General features: G+C 38.0%; 1 protein-coding gene across 1 annotated transcript; it reads left to right on the forward strand.

Annotated features, from left to right (window-relative positions):
- Positions 1-1347: 1347 nt before the first annotated feature.
- Positions 1348-6424, forward strand: LOC18445522 (Pentatricopeptide repeat (PPR) superfamily protein). The gene is made up of 2 exons (XM_006855659.3): positions 1348-1956; positions 2416-6424. The coding sequence occupies exons 1-2, from the start codon at positions 1582-1584 to the stop codon at positions 3559-3561; spliced, it is 1521 nt and encodes a 506-aa protein (XP_006855721.2). The 5' UTR covers positions 1348-1581; the 3' UTR covers positions 3562-6424.
- Positions 6425-12102: the final 5678 nt, after the last annotated feature.

The following is a 12102-nucleotide window of genomic DNA, read 5'->3' on the forward strand; positions in this document are numbered from 1 at the left end:
TATATGGATATAAAAGAAAAAATGAATTTCAAGTCCTAAAATAGTGCATCTTGTAACATATTATCTAGACCATTCAGTTTTAAAAATTTTGAATACTCATAGATATGCTAAATTTGCACGAGCTTTCAATTTTATTATCGGGGAGAAAAATAACTCACGCCATGATAAGAGTTTTGGTACCAAAAATACATCTTTCAATGAGATTTTGAGGTGCACCTATTATTTAAGGTTGACACTTTATACAAACCTCACCCCTATAATTTTCCTTTCAAATTTCAATATTAAGAGCACCTTTTTTCATTCTGATTATAAACCAAATCAATCAAAACTATTAGGAAAAGCTTTATATGTTATCCCTACAACATAGAAGTTCTATCTTCCCCCTTATCCAGTCGTCCATTTTTTAATGGAGGGCTAACATTGCCCCAATCACAATGGCATGTCTTTACACTGTTTTATTTTTAAATTTTTTTCTATAAACTGTTTTGACACCAAACTTTGGACGTCCATTCCTCTATTAAACTCGCACTAACAAAAAATATACAAAAAATGTTTTCAATAAAATAAAATGACCAAAATACCCCTTAAATTTTCAAGGGGCATTTTGATCATTATTTTTTTATCAAAAAATTATTGTTAATATTTTTATAGGTGCACTCCAATGAAAAGCTGGCACGTACTAAATTTCATAATTAAAAAATTTGTATTAGAAAAACCTAAAAATAAATATTTTGAGACATCAGATCTAAAATCAAACGATAATTGGCTCTCTTGATAAAAAATAGACAGCTGGATGGTAAGGGGAGGATAGAAACTTCTATGTTATAGGGAGAACATATAAACTTTCCCAACTATTTAAGGAAAGCTTTCTATATTCCCTACAACATAGAAGTTATATCCTTCCCTTATCTAACCGTCTATTTTTTAATGGAGGGCTAAGATTGCCCCAATCACAATGTCACGTCTTTACATTGTTTTATTTTTATTTTTTTTCTATAAACTTTTGTTACACTAAAATTTAGATGTCTATTTTTTTATTAAACTCGCACTAATAAAAAATGTAAAAAAAATATTTTCAATAAAATAAAATGATCAAAATACTCTTAAAATTTTCAAAGGGTATTTTGGTCATTATTTTTTTAACAAAAAATTATTGTTAATATTTTATACGTGCGCCCTAATGAGAAGATATCATGTACTAAATTTAATATTCAAAAAAAATATATTAAAAAAACTAAAAATAAAATACTTTAAGATGTCGGATCTAAGATCAAACGGTGAGTGGCTCTCTTGATAAAAAAAATGGACGGCTGGATGATAAAGGAAGGATAGCTTTCCCAAACTATTATAGGTCCAAACTTTACCGCAAGGAGTCCACGACTCCTCCCCTTAACCATGAATCGAACTTTTGTTCACCCCGAAGAGAAAAGAACAGAAAAAAATTCAAGCAATGTTATACAGAGAGAGAGAGGGTAGAGAATTCAAGCTTCCTTAGAGAGAGAAGCTAACTTAGAGAGAGAGGAACCAGAGCGGCAGAGCTGTAAGTCGAGAGAGAAGAACCAAACCTGTAAGAGAAGAACCATGAATCAAACATTTTATTTGCTTTTCCACAACTCCACCCCACCATTGCCATTTCAGACTTCTCATTTCTGCAAATCTTCTATCAATCCTCACAAACCTCTGGTTTTAAAGCCTCTTCTTCTGCCTATAAACTGCTGGTCTACTCGTACTAACCCAGCCATCTCATTGGAGCAAAACCCACAAGACTCCAAACACAGGGCTCTTCTAGTTCAGAACTTCTTCCAAACCCAGCAACTATTGGACTTAATTGAAAAGATTAAAGGTGGTATTGACCCTCTGAAACTCCTCAGAGACGAAGGAGATTGGAACAAGGATCAGTTTTGGGCTGTGATGAAACTTCTAAAGGAGACTTCTCGCATAAAAGAGGCTATGCAAGTATGTATACCGTGTCTTTGATTTATCTTTCTAGTGCTCATGTATGAGTCAAAATCCTAGAAAAAAGAGTAATGATTTTTGTATAGAAATTCCGAATTCTTGTATCTTTCTTAGATTTCAAATGCTTGGTAACAAATAAATGAAGCTTTTGAAAAGTACTCAACTTTTTATTTATTGGGTGATTGGGAGAAATTTCCAGTTCCATCTCATAACTTGAATCTCAACTCATCAATGATTTTAAGCTTCTTTTTTTTTTTTTTGGATGGTTGGTTAACAAGTAATGAAGCTTGGATGGATCTTTTCTTCTATGGGTAAGCGGGAGAAAGAACATTTCGGTATGGGAATTTGAGGGTGATTAAGATATTACTCTGTGTCACGGTTCAAATTTCTTTTCAAGGTTCGCTTTAAGAATGAATGGTAAATTCCCTGAAATTTTGATTTTTCTTTTTGGTGCTGAAGGTTTTTGACTACTGGGTGAATGTGGAGAGGTCAAGGCTCGATGATTCGAATTATACAAAGATGATAGAGTTGTTGGTAGATGCTGGTCTCATGGATGAAGCAACCACCATGCTCAAAGAGGTGAAAGATTTTGGTGTCCGGCCAACTGTAGCTGTCTACAATTTCATAGTTCATGGGTATGCTAACACTGGGAATTTTGACAAGGCCAACCTTTTCCTTAGGGAAATGAGGGACCTTGGTCTGGTTCCTGAATCTGAAACTTATGATGGATTGATTCGAGCTTATGGAAATCACAGAATGTATGATGATATGGCCAAGTGTGCAAAGAAAATGGAGTCTGAGGGCTTTACACCTGACCACCTCACTTACAATATACTGATCAGGGAGTTTGCAAGAGGTGGGTTAATGGTGAGAATGGAAGGTGCTTATCGAACTCTCCTTTCAAAGAAGATGGGTTTGCAGTACTCCACTCTGGTTGCCATGCTCGAGGCCTATGCTGCTCTTGGTTGCGTGAATGAGATGGAGACAGTTTTTCGTAGGCTTCTCAAGTCCAAGATCCCTTTAAAGGAGGATCTGGTTAGGAAAGTGGCGAGGGCTTACATAAAGAATCACCGGTTCTCTAGATTGGAGGATTTGGGTCTTGGGGTGGCTTCAAAAACTGGCCGGACTGATCTGTTTTGGTGTCTCCTTCTCCTCTCTCATGCCTGTCTTTGTAGTCGGAAAGGCATAAAATCAGTAATTCAGGAAATGAAATCAGCCATGGTTAGGCCAAATGTCACCTTTGCTAATATCACTGCCTTGACTTATCTTAAGATGAAAGATGTGCAGTATTTAGATGTTTTGCTCTCTCAGCTTCAATTGCTTAATGTCAATCCTGACATCGTGACAGTTGGGGTAGTTATGGATGCATATGTGAGTGGGTTTGATGACATAAAAGCTCTAAGAATGTGGAGAAAGACAGGCTTTTTAAGGAGGCCAGTGGAGATGAACACTGATCCTTTGGTCCTGACTGCCTTTGGAAAAGGATATTTTCTTAGGAGTTGCGAAGAGCTGTACTTGTCCCTTGGGGCTAAAGGAAGAGAACGTAAAGTTTGGACCTATAATGATTTGATTGATTTGGTTTTTAATCAAAATGAAAGAAGCTGATCATCGCTGCATCTCAAATAAAATATATCCAATGGAAAGGAATACAATAAAAATGCTTTTGCTTACTGGAAATCAACCACGAAATACTGGTGTTCGTTGGAATGAAATGCTAGAATGCTGTTGTTTTCCTGTGTTAAACAAGAGAGGCTTGCACTGAAGGATTAAAAAGTTATAATCCCATCTCTAAGTGCTGATGATTTGTGGTATCGGGCCTCGTCGAAAGAGGTGAGGTATACCTTGTGGGTCTTGACCTCGTAGACGTGCTCCTATATCTAGGGATATTGACCTCCAAGGGGTCAGGGTTTGTATCTATACCCCAACTTGGTGGGTGGTCTATGGGATGCTGCGAGGGTGGTCCTGCTAACAGCTCTAGAAGATCTACTCATAAGGTTAAAAGGCATATGAACTCATGAGGTTAAATGTCATAAATGCAATGTGAGTTGCTGAATTTGTTGTGGATGAGTGTGCATTGATTATTGAGCCTATTAAGAGTCAACATTGGGCTGGTTGTGCAATTGTCACAGACTTCAACATCTTGCCATGTTGCTTATAAGCCTTCGCAGGCATCTGAAGGATACATTTCTGGGTTGTCTGGTGGTTGGCAGTTGCTTGCACCATAGTTTCCATGCTCCTGGTTTTTTTCTTTTTTTTTTAAATTGTTAACTGTTATATTAGTGTAAGGGGAATTACAGTAGTCTTTGGAGATAGCCCACAGGCTGGGCTTCTCGGCAAAAAATGGGCTTACCCAAAAAGGGTTCTATGCAAAAAATGAGTGGGGCATATAGAATATGTCCATTACAAAAGATATATAAAGAGAAACAGTGGATCTAAAACGTCGAGGCCACAAAAAACGAGTGGGGTTGAACACCAAGATTAGCAAACCAGTCCTTGGACTCTTAAGGATCCACCTCACAGGCAACCACTCCTTCCTTAGCCAGTTGGTCTGCCTGGGTGTTTGATTCCCTCCAAATATGCCTCTATAAGATCTATCCCTGCAAATGTGCATAATCTCATCATAAATCGAAGCAAGGTACCAAGGGGGGGGACTGACTTTTCAGAAGCCCAAGTGACAATATTTAGGGCGTCTCCTTCAACAATCAGAGGTTGTCCCCAAGCAGGGTTGAATAATTTGAGACCCGAAAGAAGGGCCAATGACTCTGCTAGATGGGAGTCGGCGTGGCCAATGAACTTGGAGAAAAAGGCCAGTATATTGCCACAGTGGTCTCTGAAGACCCCACGTAAGCTAGCTGGCCCTGGGTTTCCCAAAGAGCACCCATCAAAATTCAGTTTTGTGAGGCCTACCGGGTGGGTAGACTAATTGTTGGCTCGAACAACCTGAGGTGGTTGGAGGTGGAGGACGTTTTCCCAGTTTTGTAGAAAGTACGATGCCAAAATGCCTTTGAAAGCCTTGTGATTTGAAGCCCACAAGATGACTTAAGCTGTAATCTTGTGGAAGCGGGCCGAGGCTTCACACCTGGATCCTTGGAAAATCCTTGAATTTCTTTCCATCCAAATTAACCAAATGGTAGCTGCCATGAAGGCTTTCCAAAGGACCCGACCTGCCTTCGGCCAATGAGAATCCAAGAGAGACAAAGGAGAGCTGGGAGGGATGGCGCTGTAACCCAAGAGAGGCTGAAGAGGCGAAGAATGAGGCTCCACATATTGAAGGCAAGGCTGCAATGAATAATGAGGTAAGGGTTGCTCTCTTCCTCACAAAGGCACATGACACAGCGGTTAGGAATGGGAATACCCCTGCGTTTTAATTGGTCGACAGTCAGTGCCTTCTCAGAGCACACTATCCAGTCGAAAGCTTGTACTCTTGGTGGGGCTATAGTGGACCACACCTTGTTTACCACCGAAGTAGGAGAGTGTGGGAAGGTGGGTGGTTGTAGCAGTTTTTGGTAGGAGGCAACTGAGAAAGAACCAGAGGGTAAGGGGGTACACACCATACTATCCGAACCAGAGAAAGCAAGGAAAGTTGAGTGTAACAAGGAGGAGAGAGAGCGAGAGAGAGAGAGAGAGAGAGAGAGAGAGAGAGAAAGTCCAAGGTTTCTCTACGGGAGAGGGCCGCAAAAGATGGATTCCAGACCCTACGACTACCTGAGATGGGCATCTCGTCCTCAATGGAAGAGGATGTATTGGTGGCCAAGGAAAAGAGGGGAATCGATCTCTAGGTGGAGTGTTGCCCGACCAAAGGTCTGACGAGAATCGGGTTATGTTGCCTCTCCTAGGATGGAAGGGAATGTTTCCATGCTCCTGTTACAAGAGTACTTCTGCAGTTATATGTTACTTATTTGTAGGGCCTCTCTGGCTAATATTTTTGCATGGTGTAGCAAGAACCATTTTGGTAGCACCAGTAGTTGGGCCAGGTGGTGCACGTATGCCTCATATTTGTTTCAATTCATACAAGCCCCTCAACATCAGAAAAGAATCATATCTTTCTGGTAACCCGTATGAATGTTATTTGGTATTTGATTTAGGGAAACTCTTAAATGATCCACATGGTTATGATAACGACATGACCATGTTGATTATCATTGTCCAATCAAATGGGTCGAATGGTGATATGGTGATGTAAGTATGCCTTAATGACATGTTTAGCGGGATCTGTTCCCTCCAGCACCGTCCAAGTCATTGATGGGATGGTGACAACCTCATGGTTATGTTTTGATGACCATATGGATCAATGGTTTATACAGCGTTTGAATTTTTGACCATCGTTTCTCTCAGATATTGCATCTTTAAATGTAGTTGGAGATCTTTTGATGATTCTTTTAATCTTCATGTAACCATTCAAAAAAAATGTGAATGTGTATATAAACATATGTTCTGCTGATCTATAAACATATACTCTCTTGATTTATGATGTGAATGTATTAGTATGTGGGTGTCATGTGCATCTCTGTGCCTGTGTACGTATGTCTGTATACAAATTGTGTATTTTCTCCATGGCTGGTAAGTGGGGGCACCAGTCGGATGCATGTTATTTCCACCTTGGAGTGGAATTATTGAGATGTAATTGGCGGAGAGAAGTGGTTTGAGCCTCTTACTTCCAAGAGGGTTGTGCTTGAGAGCCCTCATGAGCCTGTTATGATACCTGTTACCTCAAAAATTCTGTGCACATACAAACAATTGTTTGTGTATGCATGTGTATTTGTATATACGCCCCTGTGCCTTTAGACGTATTTATGGCATTTGGGGTGGTGTGCACATATTCCTATCAACATTGATATAGGAAGATGAGCTAATTCAATTTATGTGTGTAGATGTATCTTTGTGGCTGCTTTATGAATGTTTCATATATCTTTCTGTTGTAGCAATTTATTGTGTAAGTAGTGTAAGTTATGATTAATTGTGTATGTTATGTTTCATCCCAAGGTCCTAGTATTGAGGGATATTTATCTATGGGAATGTATAGCATCAGACATGTACCTTTGTATGTTGTTAGAGACTCAAGATTTAAACTCAAGCAGCCGGCGCTTCAGGCTGGGGAAGCCAGTTGCCTTTTATTTTTCTAATGTACTTTATTGTAACAAGTCAACTTCATGCCAGGTTTTGCTTTTTTGTTTCCAACCTCTCTCCAAGCCCCCTTTCTCTCTCTTTAAACCCTCAAATCTCTGTTCTCACCTAAATACTCTTTCTATCTTCAAATATCCCAGGTTGACTTTAGTTGGGAAAAGGGTTTCGATGATGATTTTTTTTCTCTCTAACCATCCTTTCCACATTTGGGACCTCCTCTTTCATGGATCTCCCTCTCTGAATTCCCTGCTGGCTAACTAGGAAGTTCCCTCAAACCACTTGGAGGTGATTTAAAGGGACAGATGCTCGCTGCTTGGATGATAGCACAGAGCAGCACTTTCCTTCTCTATGTTGAGTTGGTTCCTCCATTACGAGACTGCAAAATCCAAGCCACCCTATCTCTCTCTGGGTTCATTCTTTTCTTTTCTCTCTAATTTCTCACCTGGTCTCCCTCTCTTGAAAAAGCGGCTTTTCTTGTTCCGCTTTATCTCCTTTCCTTGCTTCTCTTTGGCCGTACCTTTAGAAAGTGAATGCCTTACTCGTTTAGGAAAAAATTCACCTCTTGTATTAGATGTTTTAACATAGAGATGCTATTTTTAACATTAAGCTAAATTCCAAGCTATGCCTTCTTCATTCCTCTGGTTTTGTCTTTTTCTTTTTGTTTCATAGGGTGGGGGGGCCAGGTCCAGGGGTGGGGGCGGGGGGGAAGGGGGGGGGGGTTCGGGGTGGGGGGAGTACATAAGAAGCACTCTGTATCATTCACAGAGTTGATAGTTCAGAGAGAGAGAGAGAGTACAGAAGACGAGAAGCACTCTGGATCATTCACAGGGTTGATAGCTCAAATCTGCTTCCTCTCTCTCTCTCTCTCTCTCTTTTTTTCTCTCTCTCTCTCTCTCTCTATTGGGTTCTTCTCTTGCATTATCTTCTTTGAGTTCCAGTGACTTCTTCTTTGATTGATCAGTTGGGTCTCCATGAATTTGATGTTTTGCTTTAAAGCTCCAGCCACTTCGTTACTATATTTATGACTCGCTGATATATATCCTTGGACTTTGAATCAATCTCTTGATTTCTAGTGTTTCATGGTCTTGTTTGGTGGGGACTGTTCAGGAGCTTGGCATTCATATGCCTGGAGTTGCTCAAAAGGAAAGAGTGTCCACTCAAACGGCCATGAATTAACTGTCCAAAAATTTGGTCTTGTGATGGATTTTGAATTGTGTTCGCATTTAAAGTGAAAACTCCTTTTGATTGGCTCCAAATCCTTTGGGATCTTTGGGTTAGCCATAATTTCAGCTTATGATATCTGTTAAATTTCACAGTTTGGCTTGATGTGAATAGCATGGTGATGTTACATTTATTTTGGTTATCCATTTTATAGAGTTTGAATTGCTCAACTAGGATAGTACTTGTGTCTTGCTACATACACTTTGAGGACTACATTCACTTAAGAGGAGTATGCTTGGTCACTCAATGTGACGGCCAATGAATCATGAATAGTGATACTATTTGGTATATTATGCCCCTTTGAGTGGGTCCATAACACATTGACAGGATTATGCATGCTTAGCTCGAAAATGAAATGAATATAAAGCCATGAATTTTTCATCAATATGAGAAGTTCGTGTTCTAGTTTGATGACCGCAAAGCATCCATGACCAATACAGCCTGTTGGTGACAAGTTAGAACTTATAGCCATGTTTTTTTTTTTATTTACAAGATCACAATGGCTTTATTACTCAATCAAACCAACGATTACAGTGAAAAGATGATAAACATAATAATTAAAAGGATATGAGCACCAAAGACGGGGCCAACGCTCCATCCTTAGCAAGCGAGTCAACCATTTCATTCGCTTCTCTAAAAACTCTAAAATCATGATTGAAAGTGACAACTTTATTGCGACCAATATCCAAAGCTTCGAACCAAGACCTTCTCAAGCTCCAAGATGGCTTATTAGATCCGGACATCTAGTTGATAACATTGAGAGAATCCTCTTCCACCAACCATGCGGATTGATTACAACGATCCTTCAACAACTTTAAACCTTGAAGCATAGCTAACATTTCTGTTTGGTTTGATGTAGTTATCCCACATGGGTCACAAAAAGTTATTATCTCTACACATTGATAATCCTTAACTACTCCCCCAAAACCAGCACGTCCTGGGTTTTCCAAAGAATTGCCATCAAAATTCAATTTAAAACATCCAGGATAGGGTGGGGTCCATTGACATCGAATACTGGGTCTAGAATTCTGTTGGTGTAACAAACTCCTCACATTGAGCCGAACATCAATATTTGAAACCCCAAAACCTTATTACGTAGAAGAAAATCACAACCAAACATTTTGAAAAATCTTATATTTTACACCATCCAACTCCCAACTGAAGCGCTAAAAAATTCGCCTATTTTTCTCCAACCAAACTTCCCAAATGATTGAAGCTCTAAAAATCTGCTATATCATCACCCCTTTTTAAGCAAAGAAGGAATCGAGAGTTGATCTATCAGATCAAAATGATGTGCCGGTAAAAACATTTGAAAACCGACAACTTGAAAGGCCCAGATCCACAACGTTGAAGTAAACTGCAAATGAATGAACAAATGATATCCAGTCTCTTCGTCATTTTTACACAACAAGCAAATATTGACGATTAGTTTCCCCCTCTTCCTCAAATAGCCATGTTACCCTACATGAATACCGAAACTAGTGAGATCTTATTCTACAATGGCTATTTGTAACGATTTCTTGGTTATTAGTGGTCTCTGCAACAGTAGTAGAGATCTGTTCAGTCGTAAATCAAATTAAGTAAGAACCTCATATTGATTTTTTTTTTTTTGGGGTAAATTTATATTGACTTTTTTAAAGATGGATAATTTGGGAATTTATATTGACTTTTTTAAAGATGGATAATTTGGGAATTTTTTATGTTTGGTGTCCTAACACGATGAAAATTTGAGTTACAAAAACGAAAATTATTTCATGCTTGTAGGTGTCCTAACTTATAATGTTCACCAGCACATTTCGGCAGTTGCTGGTGGCCAATATACGCAGCTTCCCGCAAGGCCTTGGAGGGCATTTATGTATGGGTGCGGTTTGTATAGAATTGAGGCTCTAATCAATCAAAGTAGAGGACACCTTCAAATATTATCGAGAAACATGGTTTTAATATTGGAAATCTTTGTGATAACCTTAAAATATATTTTCATATCTAATAATAAAATTTAAGGCTTAAAAGATAGTGTAAATCGAGCATATCTATGAAAACTTGAAAATCTTGAAAATTGACCAGTCCAAAAATACATTACAAAATGCACTATTTCCAAAATGCACTATTTCCAAAATGTGAAATCCATTTTTTTCTCATGTCCACGCATCTTGATCTTGAGACGATCAATTTGAGGATACTTGGACATCTAAACAACTTCTTCTAGTAAATTTTTTGAAGGTGCTCTAATTTGATTGATTAGAACCTCAGATCTATATAACAAAAAGAGTTTCCCTCCATATGTATGACTCCAACTGGATGAGTTCACTATAAACTTGACTGGAGCCAATCCATCTTTTGAGCTATATCTGCAAAGAGACCGCTGAATTCCATGCCAAATGAAAACCAATGCTAAGGAGTAACTTTGGAACTAACATTGAACCAGAAGATAACTCATGGATAAATTAGAGAGAAACTCAAATGAAAAAACCCCTTGTTTTTTTCTGTTTTCCTTGCCCATGAACCTCTTCCTCACTTTCTTTGGGCAAACTCCTTTGAACCCTCATTTCTCTCTCATCTTGTGAATCTCATAATTAGGTTAAAAGTGGCATTTCTCTCATCTTGTGAATCTCATAAATAGGTTAAAAGTGGCATCTCAAATTCCCTTTAGACAATGAGAAGTAGCATTTCGAATTCCATTTATACCATGAGGCCAGTAGAAATAAGATAAAAGATAAATACTGTAATTTAGACAATCGAAAATGTAAGAAAGGGATTAAAAATTATTTTATTTTAACTTGGAACCCATGGACCAATAGAAAAATAAAAATATGCTTTTAACTTGGGGATAAATGCTGTGATTTAGACAAAAGTAAAAGAAAAATAGATAAGTAGGTTATTTGAGATTATGACTATAGAGGGAACATAGACATACATTGGATGAATTGTGGGAAGAGTATCTTATTCCATACTCGTATTAAGTATGACATATGTTCACTAGAAAAAAGAAATGATCAATACTGCAATTTGGATAATTAGAAAAATAAAAAGTTTATATAAGGTTGCACCCTTAAAATGTAGAATTAAAGATGCACCTCAAATATTCATAACAAAAACTTGTTTTAATGTTGAAAAACCCTCTAATTGATCATCTTGATATCAAGATATATGAATATGAAAAAAAAAAAAAGAATTTTAAGTCCCGAAAATAGTGCATCTTACAACACATTATTTAGACCACCCATTTTCAAGATTTTCATATGTTTATAGATCTACTTGATTTTAACCATTTCTAGAGTTTAAAATTTTATAATTAGATATAAAAAAAGATTTCCAGATGATCATAAGAGTTGTTTACACCAAAATTATATGTTAGGTTAAAATTTGGAGGTGCGCTTTAATTGGATTGTTTAAAGTTGCAACTTTATAGAAATCACACCCATTAGAAAAGAAGTAAAAATAGTTTAAACCAGCGTTTTAAAAAACGCCGAGTCGAACCGGACTCGCCCGGTTCGACTCGGAAATAGTGAAAAAGGAACCGGATCGCCCGAAAATCGAAAATCGTCCGGTTCTAGAGAGAACCGGACGATTCTGTACAGTGAATCGCCGATTCACTGTACGGAATCGGCGAGTCCGAACAGTGAATCGGCGATTCCGTACGGATTTTTTTTTTTTTTTTTTTTTTTTTTTTTTTTTTTTTTTTTTTTTTTTTGGTAATCCATGATAGATTTTTTTTGTAATCCATGATCGAATTTTTTGGTTTTTTGTAACCCATAATAGAATTTTTTGTAATCCATGATCGAAATGTTTGTTTTCTTTTCT

Source organism: Amborella trichopoda, chromosome 9, assembly GCF_054954075.1.
Source record: "Amborella trichopoda isolate Santa Cruz 75 chromosome 9, AtrichopodaSantaCruz75HAP2 v2.0, whole genome shotgun sequence".
Classification (NCBI taxonomy): domain Eukaryota; kingdom Viridiplantae; phylum Streptophyta; class Magnoliopsida; order Amborellales; family Amborellaceae; genus Amborella; species Amborella trichopoda.

What these genes read in the sequence shown, in the direction of transcription:
- LOC18445522 (XM_006855659.3), top strand. Translation starts at nt 1,582, where the DNA reads ATGAATCAAACATTTTATTTGCTTTTCCACAACTCCACCCCACCATTG. An exon ending in GCATAAAAGAGGCTATGCAA is followed by an intron (nt 1,957 to 2,415) that starts GTATGTATACCG and finishes TTGGTGCTGAAG; the next exon opens with GTTTTTGACTACTGGGTGAA.